The sequence below is a fragment of the Erigeron canadensis genome, chromosome 3 (assembly GCF_010389155.1).
Source record: "Erigeron canadensis isolate Cc75 chromosome 3, C_canadensis_v1, whole genome shotgun sequence".
Taxonomy (NCBI): Eukaryota; Viridiplantae; Streptophyta; class Magnoliopsida; order Asterales; family Asteraceae; genus Erigeron; species Erigeron canadensis.
Window position 1 is genome coordinate 44936237 of NC_057763.1, and position 19655 is coordinate 44955891.

Genomic DNA, 19655 nt, shown 5'->3' on the forward strand with positions numbered 1-19655 from the left:
CTAAATTACACGCTTGCCTTGATGAAACCCAAGACTCTCGAAAAATCCCTATAAATCCACCCCCACAAACGTGAGAAGTGAGACTCGAACCCAGGTGAACCCCCTCAAGGTCAAAGACTTTACCAATAGGCCACCAACCCCATTGGCAATTAAGGATGAGGTTTTAAGGAACTGAAAACATATGAATGCGATTTACATAAACTAACGTCAGAGGTGTACATTTGAACAATACAACTTAGACTAGTAGAGTAATGACAATTGCTGTCACTACCCAACCTTATCATTGCTCTAGAGCTCTAGCAAAATTCCAGAACAACATGTATCATATCATTTGCAAAAAAAAACCCCGTAATTTGATGGAGGATTATCCCTTAATTCTCTTGTTTCCTCCACTTGATTTGTTAGACTTCCGTTTCTTTGTTGATCGTTTATTTAAACCATCTTCAGCCTGTTTTTGCCCTTCAGCCTCGACCTCTACAGGATCCAACACAAAATTGTCTTTTGGGTTTTCTACAACACCCGTTTCTGGTTCTGGTTCAACGACTGACATCCCGTTAAGGGTGTAGTCCAACAGAAATGTGCTTCTCTCCAATCTGTCTATCCTGCTGTAATGCCTCTGGGAATATGGGATAAGTCCTTCAAGAAGTTCTCCGATGCCTTTCATCTTAAAAATAGACATACAATAGACGACCAAAATGTATATCAGGTGGTAATTTCTAACTTGTGTAATCAAAATCACATGTTTTCATTTACAAGGTATTTAGTTGTGAATACTGAAACAGATGTGATAATGTATATCTGTAGTTTTCCCTAAAACAGTATGGCTATGAAAGCAATTTGACTCCTAAATAATGAAATAATCAAAACACTTTATCCAAATACTAAAAACTGATTATTACAACTTCAAGTTGCAAAAATTAGATGATTAGTTTCATAATTCATATCCATAACAAAAAGGAAAAGATCCCGTTAAAAAGATAATCAATACCTCAACTATCTCTGTTGGTGGGAGGATGCTGAAAACCTGAAAAAGCACAAACTGTGCAATGTGGCAGAGCTTTGGCTTCGTGTTCCATTCTCTGATGTACTCCAACAATTGTCGGTATTCTTCTGTGCTGAGAACACCAAGAGCTTTCTTGACCTGATCTTTGGCATCTTCCCTCCTGCAAAAAATTACAGTTTCAGATGTATCATGTATGTATCATATACAGATTAGCAGAGGGTGGTAAAATGGGCAGATTTGTGAACACATAGTTTAGACTACTTTAAAGTTAACCTGCAAAGTTCCCCAAACAATTCAAACAGCTTGTGTGGTCTACGAAGCTCAAATGCAAGATGAATAGCCTTAGTGTAGTTGGCATCTAATACAGCGTTTTCTAGCTCTTGCCCTTTCAATACATTTTCCTCCTGTGTAAGCAAAACATCTTCTAACTCCGTCAAGACCAAATACAGGTGTGGGAGTACAATAATGACATGCATCAGATGAAGAAATAAATGTAACAACAAAATGAGTTGTTAGATATGTTACCTCTTTCCGGAAAGCATCCTCCTTCTCTGCAGCAGTAGAATCATGCCATAAATTAAGCACCGCATCACTGCCACCTGTTGCCAACATTTCTGTTTTCTTCCCAACAGTCAAGGCCCATACCTAGTGGATACATACCATTCAGAAAACAGAAAGAAAAAAAAAAGGCGGCCTGGGGGGTGGGGGTGAACTTTTAGGGTGGGTCAAACTGGGGGTGGGTTAACCCGCAGACACTTTACTATGCTTTCCATGAATATAATATCCATAATACTCTTTTGCAAGAAAAACCTTAGAAAACCTTGAAACATTTTATGCTTTGGACAATTTTTGAAATATTTTAAATGCTAACTAGTAGCTAAATGATAGCCATGGGTCTGACCATCCCACAGTCTCACCTGACCCACCGAACCCGACTCACAATGCAGCAACATGGGTCAGTCTTATTCAAGCACAGCCCAACAGATGATCAGGCCCAGTCCAGCCCAGTTCATTATTTCCGTTCAATTAAGCTGCATTTCGTTTTCCAATTGCTGCATATTTCCTGCTTATTTTATTTTGGGTAGTTGTTTCCCTATGTCACCTTTTTGTACTACAAACTATTGTACGGGTGAGAAGATGTCATGTTTTCAAATTTTGTTTCTCTAAGATTTAGAAAACTCATTTCCATTGCTATCCTAATACCTGGCAAAACTAAGTGGCGAATTTTGGAGACTGATTTAATTTTGTGTGATGCATCTGTAACATAATATCAGATTGGGCCGCCCAACAAAGTTGTTTGAGTGGTGTGGCTCTATCTTGACGATCATAGTTTTGTGAACTTCATTTTGTCAGGTTAAATTCGATCCAAATTCTGGTCTCTGTCTACTGTTAAATGTCTTGGATTTTATACATTTGACGCATTCACAGTATAGTATAACCAAACCTAACTCATTATCAAGTCAACTGAGTTGAAATTCCCTCTAGTTAAATGAGAGAACAAAAGAAAACAGTTTATAACCTTGCCCTCATGTTGATCACAAGTCGCAACACATTCGTTTGTCTTAACAGTCCAGAGCTTAACCAAACCGTCAGCGCCTATATAACAGATAAATATTAGTGGGTTTAACAATCACATAGTCGAAATATTATGTGATGAGACTTGCATAATAACAAATAGTAAAACACTTCCTTACCACAAGAGACAAACTGAGCACCACGGGTAAGAAACTGAACTTTAAGTACACTCGATGTATGCCCTTCAAATGTTTTTAAACAAGAACCATCTGATATAGCCCAAATCTTTATAGTCTTGTCTGCAGAGCCTGTTATAACACACTGATCAACAGGGGAAAACTCTACAGACCAGATTCCTCTTTTGTGCCCTTTAAGTACGACACCAGGAGTTAGATCTGGAAGCTTCCAGATACGGGCGGTTCGATCCTGAATATATATATCGCAAAGTGAGAATTAACAATGTTAATCAAGAAAGCAAATTTAAACATCATGCGAACCTAATCCTACTTATTATTAGACAAGTTTATTACGGGGGCACTTAAAGCACAGAAAGGTTCCACATCCAACCGATACCAGGTGCTTATCTAGGACTCAATCAGGATTATGTAACATAAAATGAGCTAATGTTTTCTCCCGAACAAATCAAATATACAACATGAACTACAACCAAGACACTTTAAAAGCTGTCCCAGGGTATATGTAAATTAATATCTTATTAATTTCTATATTTGAACTTTCTAATTTTCTATATATTAACTTTAAAAACATCGTAACAAAAACTTGTGGGTCAACCCCAATATGTAATTACGTATACTCCCATACTACAAGATAAATTTGCACTTCAACTTGAATTCATTATACCCATTCTAGACCACCTAATCTTTTCGCCTCTTTTCACAGATTAAACTTTTATGTTTACAACATGTAATCAACCTACCTGGGACGCACTGCAAACAAGACTGTCATTTGGAGCAATGGACAGAGCGTTAATATCCTTATCGTGGGCTGCAGTGACTGCTTTAGTTCTCAAGGTAAATGCATCATTCACATCATCCGATAGGTCATTTAAACTCCACACCTTCAGAGTGAGATCACTAAACAAGAAAAAGAACATGATAAATAGCACAAATACTTTACCTAATAAAATATTTCAATAGTCAAAGTCAAAGGCAATAAAGTATCTCTGGATCAGCTTTGTGTGCTACGTAGATCCTGAACCCTTACCTACTACCACTAATGAAGAAATTATGTGATTTCTTCGCAAAAGCAACAGCTCCAACACCTCCCATGTGACCTCTTCCAACTCCAATGCAACTATGGCTGTAAGGATCCCATAACCTTACCTGGAAAGAACAGAATTGGACTGAAATTAAGCAAAAACCATAAAAGATACAAATCAACAATCAAATACACACAAAATAAGCAGGAAAGGGCTCACAGTGTTATCTTTGCTCCCTGTTACAATTAATGTTCTTCCAGAACTTGTTGTACACGTATCAAGACATAGCACCATATCGGTGTGGCCCGCCAATACATAAGAGCATGACATCGAGCTAAGATCATACACCCGTACCTGAATGTATACAACATCAGAAAGTCAGAATACAAATCATGAATCAAATCTCACATTATATATTACATATCAGCATCAAACGTCAATAAATTGGTATGACTGCCAGAGAAACTTGCCTGTTCATCATTTGTAGCAACAGCAAGAGATTGTTCTTCAACACCTAAGAACTTCATGTCCAATATCTCTTCATTATATCCTACAAGCCTTTTGTTGAGATTCAACTGAAAAGTTCCTTCAGGGGATTCGAATGGAGAATAGAAGAGTAATTCCTTATCGGCAGTGACACATAACAACCCTTGACCAGAGGGCAACATCACAGCAGACATGAAACCTCTTTTAGCCTCCTCTTCCTCATCTTTGCAGCCTGTAACATCCGAAGATGTTTGTTTAAACAGGCACACAGCACTGTTGCAGACCAAAATTACAGATATTATATAATTATGTATCCATGTGTATTGATTTATGATAAGTTAATGAATAAATCTCCTTACCCATGAGAACTCCATATACGTACAATTCCATGTTCACCCACTGTTATAAACTGGAACGCTGACAGATCACTAACTTTTTTGCCTCGGGTACATGAAGCAAAAGGAGAAGTTTTACCAATAACACAGATGGCTTCAACTGTCTCATTTGTAGGTACGCTCATTATGCAGCTAAAGTCATGAAGATTCCACATGTTTACAACCTAATGTTATCGGTACATCAGCTTGTAAATGACACACACATACAACATACTAACAAGCAAAATTAACTTAGAACAATAGCTATTACTCGTACAACTAGCTTGACATCACTTGGTGTCAAGATTATTTGTATCAATATGGTTCGTATATTTCAACAAAGTTCCACCACATAAAAGAAAAAGGAGTTGGAAATACCTGATCTCTGCCACCACTCAATAGAGTCCATCCATCTTCAGTTATTGCAATGGAAGTCACCGTTGAACGATGTCTTTCTAAAGTTGCAAGGCACTTCTTGCTTGTAAGATCCCAAACGCGTACAGTTGTATCATCAGAAGAAGAAAATAACTAAGCACACAAACAGTATCAAAAAATTAGTTTGTTAAGCAAACAGAGGAGAAAGTGGATATGATATCACTATAAGAAATTGAAACTTACATGAAGACGGGCAGGGTCAGGATGAAAAATGACACTATTCACAACCCCTGTATGACCTTTAAAGTGATGTGTACAAAACCCACCATCAACATCCCATACAAGTACTTTGCCATTAGTTCCGGCAGTTGCTAGCAATCCACCGGAGGCATGGCAAGCCATGCTCATTACAAAGCCCTCGTGACCCTACATAACACCAACAATAGAAAACAGTTAATAATCAAGGTTATCCCACTAACACACCACCAAAACACAAACATAAAAAACACACCTTCCAGGAACGCAACTTTTTAAGAGAAGATAACTCCCAAACTATAATTTGACGGCTATGACTAGCGGAAAAGAGGAATTTGTCATCAGGGCTAAGAGCAAGAGCGGTAACAGTCTCCGAATCCCCTTCAATGGTGGACTTAATAGACGCATTCGATGAATCCACAATAGTGATTGTGTCGTTGCACGCACAAGCAATGAATGACCCGTCAGATGAAACTGCATAAGGTCCACCCGAATAAAACTGTTGCAAAGACTGAACGCAACGATAGTTCTTTTTCAACGTCACTGAAGCCATTCTTTTATCTTAAAAAGATGTTTGCAGCCCGATTTCTGCATTGAAATTTTAATTAGAAACAAAAGGCAATATTTCCATTTACATAATCCAAAAAAGCCTTCTGCTTTATCGATTATACGAACCGAAATTATGAAAACTTTAAAGGGTAAACTATAATCGATAGACCCTAATCACAAAATCCATAAAGATAAACAAATTATAATATGTTCTTTTTTACAGCTAACCACACCAACAATCAATTCAAGAAATACATTAAACTAAACAGCTTTTTAAACACAAATATCAACCCTTTTTGTTGAACCCAAGTGACAAACAAGTAAATATGTGGTCCAAGACTACTTTTTAGGGTATTCAGAATATTAAAACCAAAAATAAAGTGTTGTTAAACCCTAATATATAAAACCCACAAATGTATTGAGTGTTGAATGTAATGGGGATAAGTTAGTTACCTGTATGGCTGTGAAAGCAGCAGGAGGATATATAGGAGAAAACCTGCAAATAAATTCGGTTGCAGTGGTGAAAGCGGCGGGTGGAAAGGAAACAAGGTTTTGAGAAGAGGGAGAATGTTAAATGCCCTGTGTTAGTTGATTCCCGAAAAATAGAAAGAAAAAAAAAAAAAAAAAAAAAATTTCTAATTAAACCGGGTCAGTGGAGCAGGACCCAAAAGTTATCCGGTTAAAAATGAAATTCAGGTTGCGTTTGGTTGCCAAAATATAAAAGAAATATTTTAAACATAATCACTAAAATGACATGTATATCCTTTCTTTACATATCACTTATTTCTTCCTTTATTTTTTTTCTCTAGATTTAATATCTCTTTTGCTGAAAATTAAAAAATATCTTTTTTGGTCACTTTCCTTTCCCAAAAGCCCAATTCTTTCTTTACCTCTTCTGGCCATCACACATCACCGATGGCCACCACCAGGTCATCATGCCGTCGCAACACCCACATATCTAAGATATGTCAGCTTCTCTGTATTCCATCATCTCGCAACACCAGTGTCTCCCTCTTTTTTTTGTTAGAATAAATGGTTCTTACATCATGTGGTGGTGATGGTGGTTGACCAGATGTACAAGTGTACAACCATCAACGAGGAAGAAAAAATTCTAACAAACAATGGATAAACACCCGAGAGGCAATAATTGAAAATAAGGAAAGACTCATGGGATTAATAAAGAGAAAAAATTGTGTTGGATGTTGGGTTAAAAGTGGGTAGTATGGTCTTTTGGAGAAAAGTGATCTCATGGAATTAAATTCCATTAACACCCCCCAAGGAATGTGAATTCCGTAAATGAAGGAATCTTTTTATTATATGGAATTTGATTCATTTGAAATTTGCCAATCAAACATCCATATTGAATGGAATTAGATTCCAATTTCATCAAAATACTTCAAAATCCGTGAACCAAACGTGCCATCAATGTCTACTAGTGGGTGGGTGTCCATAAGTTGTAAAATTAGGATCGTCTGTTAGGGTTTTTTTGTTGTTGTTTTGTTCAATGATTTAATTATCTTATACTCGTATGTGATTGGAAAATTAGCCTACCTTATTTTAAGATCAACCCTTCATAATATTTTCATTGAATTTCAATTATACAATCATGCTTTTACTAAAAATTCTACTTTACTGGAATAATGCTCGACCTCATTTTAAAATACGAGAAATAGTACCCGCGCATTGCGGCGGTGAGATAATGGGGTGATAGGTCAAGTCATATAGTATGATAGCCAAATGCCTTAGCCGTACGGGCTCCGCTCTCAGATTTAAAAATTCGTTGAAAGTATATCGAATGACATCTCTCAAATGAAATAACATGAAATTTTAAGAACACTCATACAACTTTTATAATTTATCGATATATGATTTTTGAGATAAATTTTTTTTGAATGAATTAGAGGAATAAAATGATTTATGGATGAGAGAGAAAAAAAATATTAGTGGTTGAGATTTTAGGAGAGAAAGAAAAATAAATGGTTGAGATTTAAGGTTATTATAGGTATATTAGGTAGATATGTTTAAATTAGTAAATAAAGAAAATGGATAATTTGGGTGGTTCAAATCATCTTTTGAGATTTTAAAAAATAGCAAAATGCTTTATAAGATAGTATTAGATATTAGATATTTTTAATCAGGAATTGATAATTGGTATTCTTTTTTTTTATATGTTATAACATCAAAATAAAAAGTTGATGCATCGAAACTTACAGTACTTGACGTAATTTAAAGCTCAATTATATATAATTAAGATTGAGATAAGATAGTGTATTTTCGACCTATAAATTTGCCAATTAGATTTTTGAGGTTTGGTATGGTTTGAAAATTTAAGTTAAAAGGGTATTTAAGATTGTATTTAAAAATAATTATTTGATTATTGCGTTATATAACACAAATAATCTAAAAAAATGTTTATACTAAAACGTGATTATTTATTATGAAAATGCAGTTTTGAAGCAACATGTTACATGTATATATGCATAATTTTTTAAAACGCAATATTAAAAACGCATAATTTATTCTGAAATCACAAAATTTGTTTTGTAATCGCAATACCAAACACCCACTAACATGTTGACTCGTTGAACCGCAATTTTTTTTAAAATAAAATGATTTATCTAGTAGGTTGATTACAACGATGTTTGACTTTATAACAACTCATCATACTATTGTCAACCTACTAACCAATTTAATCTAATATAACCTGAAAATCAACCAATTTTATCTAGAAAAAAAAAATCCTAATAATGAAAACCTTACCCATTTGACATCTTTGACTTGAAATCAGATTATTTTACTTAAAATCACCAGTCAACTCATCACAGTGCCGACCCTTTTCATTTGTTAACCCGAAACCAACTTACTACCCGACAACTCGTTTTTAAACATGCCATCGAGTTGTCCAAATTGATTTTGATATCAGTTGCGGGTTCGGTCTTAGACACCAATCACTTTTCACACACAAAAAATAGCTCCAAGTAATTAATAAACGCAACGAGACAATAGTGAATAGCCTAATGATCCAATATCTTGATTATTCGTGTAGCACCCCTAAATTATTGAGGGCTTTGATGCCAATTGGGCTAAACCAAAGGGGGGTATACCACAACTAGTGAATTATTTATCACCTTCGAAGAATTAACCATTTAACCCTCCCTCCCAAGAGTTAATTGTTCCCGCCATTTTGCCAATAAAATTTGGGGACAAATCGGACAATAAAACGTCTCCACTCTCTAAACCAAAATTAGGGTTTTATAAAAAATCAATTAACTTTCAGACAAAATGGGGATACAGGGTCTATTACCTCTATTGAAATCGATAATGGTTCCGATTCACATTAAGGATCTGGAGGGCTGTTCGGTTGCCATTGATACGTATTCATGGCTTCACAAAGGTGCTCTTTCTTGCAGTAAAGACCTCTGCAAATCCCAACCCACTTCCAAGTAAATTTCATTTCTTTATTCTTTTTTACACATTTTCATTGCATTTCCTATAATGGGTTTAATTTATTTTGTTTGATTATTTATGGAAATGTAAGTGGGGTGTTTTTACATATTTCCTAATGTGTTCTTATTTATTTTAATTTTTATTTTTCTTGGTGTTTTTATCACCATAATTCTTCTGTTTCTTTCTGTCTAGAGTTGTCAAAATGGGTGGGTCGGGTTGGCTTGAATTTGGTTCGGGTCGAAACGGGTTTAATTTGTTATTTTCTTACATTGTTTTTTTTTTTTTTTAAAAACTTTAGTAATGGGTTGAAAAGCAAGTAATTTTGTGTTTTAAATCTTAACTTGTTTTGCATTTCTTTTAATTCGTTTTTGTTCATTATACTTCCAGTTTTTTAATCACCATAATACTTTTGTTTCTTGATGCCAGAGGTGGCAAAAATAGGTGTGTCCGGTTGCGTTGATATGGGCTTTGGTCAAAATGGGTTCAGTTTGTAAAGATTATTATCTTGAAATTTCCTTTTTTTTGTGTACTTTAAGCTGTAATATAATCTAAGATAAAATAAACATCTTTAAGTTAGAACTCAAGGTTGGAACTTTTATTTTACATTTTTTTTATTATTGGTCAATATTGTTTTCTTACTTTGGATCAAAATGGGTTTGGACCAAAAAAGGTCAATTGGTTGAGATTTTTGTGTTACATAGTAACGGGTTGAAAAGCAAGGGAGTTTTGAGTTCGAACTTTAAGCTGTTTTGATTCTCTTTTCATCAATTTGGAAAGACTTGCTCATAGGAGTGGAAATGCAACACACAAGGTTTAGTTTTTTCACCTTGTTTAGTAGTAAGCGCACTAAATTTGTGTTTCATACATCTTGGGATAGTGGGCATTTGATTGATGTTGGTTATAAGGTGACATGTAGACTCTACTAGAAAGATGCTTTTTAAATAATGTTATAGTAGAAAAGATGTGAAGAACAGTTTATATGCGTGACACAACCGTGTAGATGTATATCTGAACTTTTGTGTCATAAATCCATCAGGCATGTCGATTATTGCATGCACAGAGTGAATTTGCTGCGACATTATGGTGTGAAACCCATTCTAGTATTTGATGGAGGACACTTGCCAATGAAGAATGAGCAGGAGATTAATCGTGCAAGGTACTACTTTATACCTAATCTTATCATGCCTTAATTGTATAACTCTGTTGGTTGAATGAAAATCTTATATGAATTCTGAATATATGGATAGTATGACTTTTTTTGCCTACATTGTAAGTTTGTACTATTATTTATTGCACAAATCACAGAAACCAACTATCTAAACAATAGTTTAATCAGCTAGTTTTTATATTTCAATTTATATATCATGTGCCACTTTTTACGAGCCTTGTTTCATGATTTGTCAGGTCAAGGAAGGAAAATCTTGCCCGTGCTATTGAACATGAATCATGTGGAAATGCATCAGCAGCTTATGAATGCTATCAAAAAGCAGTTGATATATCACCTGCAATTGCGCATGATTTAATTCAGGTGATAGAATGCTTTTATTAAGTTATTCACGGAATCATATTCCCAATTACCAACATTCTATGGAAGTACGAAACTATCAGATATGTAGTCTAATTCAGATTGTGAACAGAACTACGATCCATTAAATAATTAATAATAATATGACAGTTATATACTCTGTACTTGGGAACAACAAGATTTCTTACATGTTGAATTAATTTCTTTGTGCATATGAATGGTGGTAACCTTCTATCTTCACTAAATTAATGCTCTGCATATTATAGGTGTTGAAACAAGAAAATATATCATATGTCGTCGCTCCTTATGAGGCTGATGCCCAAATGACTTTTTTGGCCATTAGCAAACATGTTGATGCTGTCATCACCGAAGACTCGGACTTAATACCATTTGGTTGCCCAAGGGTAAGTTCGTAAAGAGTTTAACAATTCTCTGTTTTCGATTCTTAACATTTTTATATATTAAGTAAGACACTTTCTTGAACATGCTCACACAGATTATCTACAAGATGGACAAATATGGGCAAGGTGTTGAATTTCAGCACTCGAAACTACAACAGAATAAAGAATTGAATTTGACTGGTTTCACCAAGCAAATGATTCTTGAAATGTGCATACTCAGCGGGTGTGACTATTTGCAATCTCTGCCAGGAATGGGCTTGAAAAAAGCTCATGCACTAATAAAGAAACTTAAAAGCTACGACAAGGTGCGTCCATTATCCTTTTATTTTACTGATTTGATATGCCTAAGCACAATTTGCATAAACAGCTTACCCCACTTTGGTCTATATTTTATGCTGAACAGCATGTAATCTTCACCTGTGACAACGTAACCAATTTCTTAGTTCAATAAAAAAAGACAACATGATCAAAGTTGCTGACACGTCATCATTTTGACCTGCTAACCTCTAATAGTTAGTTACAACTGGAATTTGTGAAAGTTTGAAGGTTTTATATAATGTTTGGATGCTAAAAGGTTTGGGGCAAAAAGGATGATTATTTGGATTCAAAATCAAACTAAACTTGGCTACCTTTTTCAGCAATTAGTCTACTTGAAAGTACTAATTTTGAAGCTGTTTAACAGTCAATCTATTGGTCTTGTGAAATTTGAAAGCTATGCGGTCAAATTGCAGGTGATCAAGCACATTAAATTTAGTGGCATTGTTGTTCCACCTCTGTATGAAGAATCATTTAGGAAAGCAATAATGACTTTCCAACATCAACTTGTTTATGATCCTATCAAAGAAGATGTTGTTCATTTGTCAGATTTGCCTGACGAATTTGATGAAGATTCAGATTTCTTAGGGCCATATCCTTGCATTACTATTTTGGCCTTTGAAATTTACGTGCAGATTTAGATATTAAAACCACATTCAAGATTTCAGTCAGAAATAACTCTACTTATATTAGTATTGCTATTAAGAGTAAAGTTGTTTCCATAGTCCATGTGCTGCCAAATATCTGTATATATATGTAGTTGTTTCTTAACGAAAAAAAACATTGATACCCCAAAATCTTGCTAAAGGCATAGCAAGTGGAGATATCGATCCTTTTACCAGAATGCCAATCCAGGTATCCTACCAATTTGTGAGTTATTGTGTTTTTGCATTTTCCCAGTGCATTATTTTGCGTGCATCTGAATTTGAACTTAAAGAATCCTTTTTTTTGTGTCAAGCAGGGAGAGTGTGTTGAAGAAAGACCATCTCTTGGTGGAACATACAATTTTACCAGCTCTAAATCCAGCAGTTCAAACAAAAAACTGGACTTGCCTGCACAGAAAAATCTTGTAACCAACTACTTTTGTATCCTAAAATGTATATCTTTGTGGCTATTGATATGCTACTGTTTGAAACAATATTTTCAAGTTTAAATTGTTATTAGTTATTTGTGTTCGTCAGGATCCATCTGACATATAGTTGTACCATTTCTCCTATTCAAGCTTTTTTCAATCTTTGGGTCCGATATATATTGATTTAGCTTCTCAGATTAATTAGACAGGACCTGTTGAGTTGTCCTTAGTGTCTGAAGGTTGCGTGTTCATAGACGATATAAGGAGTCAATTAAAATGTTTATCCTTAATGCTGAAAGGTTTTGCAACTGTTGAAGCAAAGAGGGAATTCAGGGCTCCACGAGTTTCACCAAAACACTCAAATTCGATAAGTGCAATTCCTCATATTGACCTAAGCGAAGAAATTGTGAGTAAAAGCATCGTTTCAATATCTCGCTTCTCTTAAATAAATTTCAGTTTTGTATTTTGAGATTATTTTCTTTCTTTTTTCAGGTAGATGCTGTAGCTGCAGGAAAGCCCGCGATGGTTTTGGAACCGGACTCTCACGGTTAGACAATAATTAACTAATTTCAATTCTCACATCCCCATTAACAAAGCCGTCGGTTTACACTTAATAAAGAACCATGTGATTAAAATTTGTGCAGATGACATGAGAAGGGTAAAACACTCAAAGCATACGATACACCCGTGTATATTCTCAAAGAAGTTGGAAGCTAGTACTTCCTTGGATGCAATTAATGGAAAAACAAGAGTGGAAAAGAACAAGATTGTGGTGAGAAGTCGTTATTTTCAGCACAAAAGCTCAGAGGACAATGATCTGGCAAACACTAAATCAGACCTCTCAGATGGTGATCATATAGTCTCGGATGCAAGCAAGAATGCAACTTCTGATGGTGAACCGGTATCTGCTGTAAGCTCGGCTGAGGTGAAAAGGGAATTAGAGACAAGGAAACTTGATAAGAGCCGTTATTTTCAGCACAAAAATTCGGAAGCAAATGATCTGGCAAACACTAAATCAGACCTCTCAATTGGTGATGATGAGGTCATGCTTGCAAGCAAGACTGCAACTTATGATGGTGAATCCATTAATGCTTGTAGCTCGGCTGAGGTCAAAACAGGAATAGAGACCAGGAAACTTAATAGAAGTCGTTATTTTATGCACAACAATCAAGGAAACACAAATGCAACGCATATAGAGGCGAGCAACTATGAAACGTTAACCACGAAAAGGAAGTACCCCGTCGAAGACAACAGTGCTCCAAAAGTAAGCACCTTATTTTCGTGTTCAATATCATTATGCTTATTGTTTAATTGCGTATGATGTATCTGTTTGGGATCTCAAATGTACATAATTAGATGTGGAATTATCATATGCTTGAGTATACATGGTAAAATGCACCTATATATTGGTAGCACTGACAGTAGTTCATTTTGTTGTAGCATGCTGATTACTTTTTTTTTTTGGTAAGACAGTTGCTAATTACTTGTTTGATTATCTGCACAGGAAAATCAAAACCAAAAATATATGCGGGCAAGTCAATCTCTTGCTGATCAAGGTACCTTTATGTTTTTTCCTGTTCTGGTATATTTAGCGTGTGCAAATAATGTTTATATCTTGAGATCAAATCGGCAGACAGAGTTTTTATCTTAACTGCCAAATCGGCAGGAGTACAAATGTTCCTATTTATCCTATATGTTTGTTTAAGCTAGCCTTCAGTTGGTTTTATGTTAATGTTTATGCAGTATTTGAATGTAATAAACACACAATGTTGTTTTTACCACAGATGTGGACACTCTCGATCTTGATGATCGTACGCAAGTAACTAGAGACGAAGATGAGAAATTCGGATGCAACATATCCCATTTGGGAAAGTATTCAGAAATAGCTGAGAAATCAATGGAAAAATTCATTTCTGTTATATCATCATTCAAATACACTTCATCTGGTTCTCGTGCCAGTGGGCTACGAGCCCCTCTTAAGGATATAAGAAACACATTTACGAAAAAGTCATCCCCCATTGATGAAATAAGCAAATTTGCTTACACCCACCAAAACAAGCCGTTACCATGCCGAAGACCCTAAAAATCATTTGTACTTGAAATATTTGTCGTATTATTTTACAGGCATGAATGTCTGAATTTTACCCGATTCTTGCATCCAAAGTGAGATGTTAAATGAATGTAAATGTATAAAGTTATCTCTTCTAGGTTATTTTTTTGATTAGACATTTCCCAATTGCGCGTGTTTTTTTCATCGTGTAAATCGTAATACTTGACTATTAAATTATATTTTAACTGGTTATGATAATGTCATAATAACTTACTAAATACATATACAATATATAGTATATGAATGAAATTTATTTAATTATTTTATAGAAAAAAGAAAATAAAAGTATTTTAATTCGTGATTATTTTCTGCTTGTTTGATTATTTCGCTAACGAAGTACAATCCGCGTCATGTGATCTTGACGGAAATAGAAAAGTTGGGTCTTCTTTCATACATATAATAATAATAATAATAAAAATAATAATCCTTTGGACAAAAGCATTGTTACAAAGAATATTTGGCCATTGGACACATGTTGATGGCTTACACCACTTACAATTAATATATGCTAATTATGCTAAAACCTACTATAAACCACGGGAACCATATGGTAACATTAACCATATATTTGAGCCTCGCCTCCAGGCTCCAGTTTTAAGCTATGCCATCTTGAGATGATGCTCTAAATGGATAGATGTTATCAACCTTTATAAATAATAAATCACATATTGAACCATTCAACCGTCGAATCAAAACTTTTGTTTTGGTGAAAAGGATTACCATCAATAAACGTTTATTATTGTATAACTTTTGTTTTGGTAAAAAGGATTACCATCAATAAACGTTTACTATTGTATAACTTTCTATCAGCTAAGTTCAAGAGTTAGAGGTAAGTGACGATCTATGTAATTAATTCTGATAGGCTTACTGCTTACAAATATGTCTAAAAATTTGATCTAACACAAGTCATATTGAAAGTTAAAATTAAAATGAAAAACTACTACTCTAAAGCTAAACTAACATTTCAAACGAAGTAAAGATGATACAAGTAATAAAATGTCATTATCCGAATCTCCTAACTTAAAGACATTGTTAAATAATGCCGTTTTCAATAGGCACTTCTAAGAAACACGTCTTCCAAAGATGAAACTTTGAAAGAAAATCAAAACAACACTAATTTGAAGTGGTCTATTAACTAAGGTTTTGTAATTATATAACTGACAGTTACACTACGTATCGTCAATTAAGAGAAATTCTAATCCTTATCGACATTATGGATTTGTTAGGTTCAATGTGAGATATATTAATTTATTCGGATTTTTATGATTAGTTAAACAGAATTAAACAAGCTAGAAAGAGACAACTCGAGTACTCGACTTAATCATTGATTATCTAACCAACGAACTAACTAGAGATCGACTAATAAGGATGGCCCATTCTTGATAACAATGACATTGGGTTTAATAGGGTGACATATAATAGTGTTTTAGGTAAATTCATAGATAAGGATCACAAGTTTCCGAAATATCTATATCTTAACTTTTTGATATATATTGCTCGCTAGCTCGGCCGCCATCATTAGCTTGTCTTTGTCACTCTAGTTTTCACCTTATTATCGTGTTGTCTTTGTGAATTGTGATGTGCCCATTTCTTTATGGTCCATATTTAGCTAATTAATGATTATCATACCTTTATGGCCCTTTTACTAGTTTTTTTTCAAGTTTATAGTATATATATATATTAGACGTGTTTCTATAGTATTATTTTTATTGGCCTATTTGGACGATTTGTGGTGGTTATGATCATAGACACGTGGTGGTGTTCGAATGTGGTGACGTGTGTTTTGTTATATATTTTTTCATCAACTGAAGTTGACAATATGATATTATTGGTGCGATGGCATGAATAGGAAGTCAAAATAATGACGATGATGTAATCTTCAAAAATATATAATTACTATAATAGTGATAATAATATTGTTTATTTAGTCATAACATCCTTTCTAGTAAGAACTAGAAGTGGTGATTTATGTATATAACACAAAATTAAATGAATAATGAAAGATAATGCTTAATTAATGTTTTGTTATTTGTCATAGCATATCGATGTATATTGGCTCAATCTGATCTATGTTTTCATTCGATAAAAAGAATATCTTAGGCGTTTTCTAAGTTTTAAGATGTAATTAAATAACTCTTTTATTTATAGTATTTTTGATCAACAAAAACTCTAGATTCTCTGTCTCTGGTTAAAGTTGGTTTTGTCAAAAAATTCACAATATATGTTGTATATTTATTTATGTGATTATATTACAATTTTTTAAACATTTTAAAAAATAAAAAAGTCATAAAAGTTTTATAAAAGAGTATAAATATGAAAATAATGAAGGCGATAAATAAAAAAGATTGATGAGATATAAGAAATAAAAATTGTTTATACTTTATACCCCATGGTTAGGAAGGATTTATGCAACCCATATTTTATCAAAGTCATTAACATAAAACAAACATATTCTATAACTTTTTCATATTATACGGAGTATTATTGTTCTAGATAAAACTAGACTTATGTCCGCGCAATCCGGCGACGGTGGTAGTGATAGCTGAGGTGGTGGTGGTGACGGTGGTGGGGCAACAATGTGTACGGTGAGGGCGGCAGTGGTGAATGTAAAAGTAATTGATGTTAAATGTGGTATTGTAGTTATTTTAAGTGTTGGGAGATCTATAATATAAATTATTTCATTAAAGGTATAATAGGTATATTAGATAGAGTTGTTTAAATTAGTGAATAAAAGATAAAAGTATTTTTGGTTTTTTAAGAAAGTTTAAGGAAAAAAAAGGTGGTTTGTTTTATTAGATAGTATAAATATAAATAAAAAAGAAAGAAAATTAATATATACACAAAATATTTTTCTTGAGAGTCTTAAAACGTGAGATTTCTTGAAACATACAGAATATAACTAATCAAATCAAATTATAGAGAGTCTCATCTTGATGGTTTTTGCCTACACAAAACTCCAAAGATTATATTCTTCCTATTGGCATGTGATATAATGGAATACAATTATAGTCAACAAATAACCTTCTATTTGAATTTTTTATTTCAGGGGGTACTATTTTTTTTTTTAACTAATTTTAATTAATCTCAAAAAGTTTTAACTTTAATCAAATGTATGATAAAACTAAGCCATATATTCTATAGACCAACCTTGTAAATAGTTTTGTTAAAGATCAAGACTAGATTGGCTATACAAGTATCGATCTGTGTGTAAAATGAGTTAACCCAGCTAAAATTGATACAAGTGTATTCAATATATTTTTCCTCAAAAACATATATTTTTTTATAAAAGGCTTTGAGGATCGAATCCTGTAAAAGCTTAATTTGTTCTCCATCTCAGTCTTAGTGAGTATAATGTAGTTAACCCCTCCTTACCAAATTTACATTTGACAAGATTAATTTGAATCTTTAGCATTCCAGAAAGAAAACACAAATGATAAACTCCTTAACCGTTAGGCCAAGACCCCAATAATTAGGAAAAACTTATTTATATCTCACATTATATAAACCATTATCAATAACGTTATTTAACATGTACATTCGATGCTTAGAATTAAGCCGTCAAGCCACTCATAAATACACAAACCCCCTATATATAATTAATAATCAAGTTTTAGGCCATGCAAGCCATAAACCAAACATTAGGCAAACCGAACTACAAAAAACATAGAATGCAAGCTCATTTCAATCATACCAATATATCTACATACAGATATACATAAACTGACAATTATGCATTGTTCCTTGCAAGTTTCATACCTTATAAAATACATATTTGAAGTTATGCTTTTTCGTTCAAGTAAACAATATACACACACACATTTCTATATATTCACACAACAAGTTTATTCTTAATCTAAGAGCAAATAATCATCAATATAATAGTAATATAGATAAATAATAAAGTACTAGTACAAAATAAGTTGGTTAATTAATTCTAACAGCAGCTTCAATATTTTGATCGATCATTTGCTTTCAAATGAACAACTAACGTATATAGTACATTGATGATATACATTTAATTAACTTACATTCAATAATAATATATATATATATATATATTACTCACTTGGAACATTTAGTGATCAAATGATATATCTTGAAATGAAATGTAAAATAATATATGCGCGCATCTTAATTAATTAAGTTTCAAGAAATCCAGTCATTCTCAAAACAGAATTCCTCATTTCACTCAAATCTCTTCCTTTCAATGTCCTTCCCATCCCAGAACAAACCGAAAACGCCATTTTCTCAGCTAATCGTCTTCTTATCATTACATGAGGCGGCACCATTTCATCTTCATCTTCGTACTCGTATTCGAGTATCAAACGTGGTTCGATGTAACGTAACCAAGCCAAACTATGATTCCTCTTTGGTATGCTCATTGGCTTTGGTTTCTTGTCATCGAGTTTTTTTCTTTTCGCTCTAATTCGTAATTCATCATCTGATGAATCAGTGAACCATTTCTTTAAGCAATAATCTTCATTATTCTCGATGATATAGTTTCCGCCATTGAACACGATATCAGATTCTTCAAACTCTTCCGCCATTGCCATCCGATCCAATTGATCGCGATCGAGAGAAAAATCAAGTGTTTTAATTCTTCGATCGGCAATATATATATATATATATATATATAAATAGAGGCTGGCTGGTTTCAAGAGCCGGAATGGAATGAAATTTGTGAATGATGAAAATGAAGGATATATATATAGGATATGAAACGTCGTAAGTACTCAATCATTCCCTGTCGTTTGAGTGTGGTCCCAGTTTTTTTTTTTAGATATATATCTAAAAACTTAAAAAAGTCTTTGTTGGTTTTCTCTCGCTAAAAGTAATTGAATGTGTGTCAGCTAGCTACTTGCCTAAACTAATTAATAATTAAATACAGCTTAGCAAGCAAGGTTACTTGTGAGTCACGTAACTCTGTACAAGTATAATTTGCATGGAGTACAACTTACGGTAGAGCTAGCTAGCAAGGTTCTTCTTCAATTCTCTATGGAGAGGATTAC

At 33.7% G+C, this 19655-nt stretch overlaps 3 protein-coding genes across 3 annotated transcripts; 1 reads left to right on the forward strand and 2 right to left on the reverse strand.

Moving 5' to 3' along the window:
• Positions 1–168: 168 nt before the first annotated feature.
• On the reverse strand, positions 169–6351 carry LOC122593101 (transducin beta-like protein 3). The gene is made up of 15 exons (XM_043765456.1): positions 6230–6351; positions 5484–5815; positions 5216–5398; positions 4976–5125; positions 4583–4782; positions 4208–4496; positions 3957–4091; positions 3743–3861; positions 3456–3612; positions 2698–2944; positions 2523–2599; positions 1529–1648; positions 1277–1407; positions 989–1163; positions 169–664 (listed from the first exon to the last, which is right to left on the reverse strand). Exons 2-15 carry the CDS (start codon positions 5778–5780, stop codon positions 365–367), a joined length of 2580 nt encoding a protein of 859 aa, XP_043621391.1. The 5' UTR covers positions 5781–5815; positions 6230–6351; the 3' UTR covers positions 169–364.
• A 2702-nt stretch (positions 6352–9053) lies between these two features.
• Positions 9054–14764, forward strand: LOC122594276 (exonuclease 1). The gene is made up of 13 exons (XM_043766749.1): positions 9054–9219; positions 10260–10379; positions 10628–10751; positions 11015–11152; positions 11245–11454; positions 11881–12056; positions 12247–12319; positions 12426–12549; positions 12836–12942; positions 13029–13083; positions 13181–13800; positions 14041–14092; positions 14321–14764. Exons 1-13 carry the CDS (start codon positions 9059–9061, stop codon positions 14617–14619), a joined length of 2259 nt encoding a protein of 752 aa, XP_043622684.1. The 5' UTR covers positions 9054–9058; the 3' UTR covers positions 14620–14764.
• Positions 14765–18713: 3949 nt separating this feature from the next.
• On the reverse strand, positions 18714–19299 carry LOC122594655. The gene has a single exon (XM_043767083.1). The coding sequence runs from the start codon at positions 19197–19199 to the stop codon at positions 18786–18788; it is 414 nt and encodes a 137-aa protein (XP_043623018.1). The 5' UTR covers positions 19200–19299; the 3' UTR covers positions 18714–18785.
• Positions 19300–19655: the final 356 nt, after the last annotated feature.

What these genes read in the sequence shown, in the direction of transcription:
- LOC122594655 (XM_043767083.1), bottom strand. Translation starts at nt 19,199, where the DNA reads ATGGCAATGGCGGAAGAGTTTGAAGAATCTGATATCGTGTTCAATGGC.
- LOC122594276 (XM_043766749.1), top strand. Translation starts at nt 9,059, where the DNA reads ATGGGGATACAGGGTCTATTACCTCTATTGAAATCGATAATGGTTCCG. An exon ending in GATTCAGATTTCTTAGGGCC is followed by an intron (nt 12,057 to 12,246) that starts ATATCCTTGCAT and finishes ACGAAAAAAAAC; the next exon opens with ATTGATACCCCAAAATCTTG. An exon ending in TTGACCTAAGCGAAGAAATT is followed by an intron (nt 12,943 to 13,028) that starts GTGAGTAAAAGC and finishes TTCTTTTTTCAG; the next exon opens with GTAGATGCTGTAGCTGCAGG.
- LOC122593101 (XM_043765456.1), bottom strand. Translation starts at nt 5,780, where the DNA reads ATGGCTTCAGTGACGTTGAAAAAGAACTATCGTTGCGTTCAGTCTTTG. An exon ending in AAAAGTTGCGTTCCTGGAAG is followed by an intron (nt 5,399 to 5,483) that starts GTGTGTTTTTTA and finishes GGTGTTATGTAG; the next exon opens with GGTCACGAGGGCTTTGTAAT. An exon ending in TTGTTTGGGGAACTTTGCAG is followed by an intron (nt 1,164 to 1,276) that starts GTTAACTTTAAA and finishes AATTTTTTGCAG; the next exon opens with GAGGGAAGATGCCAAAGATC.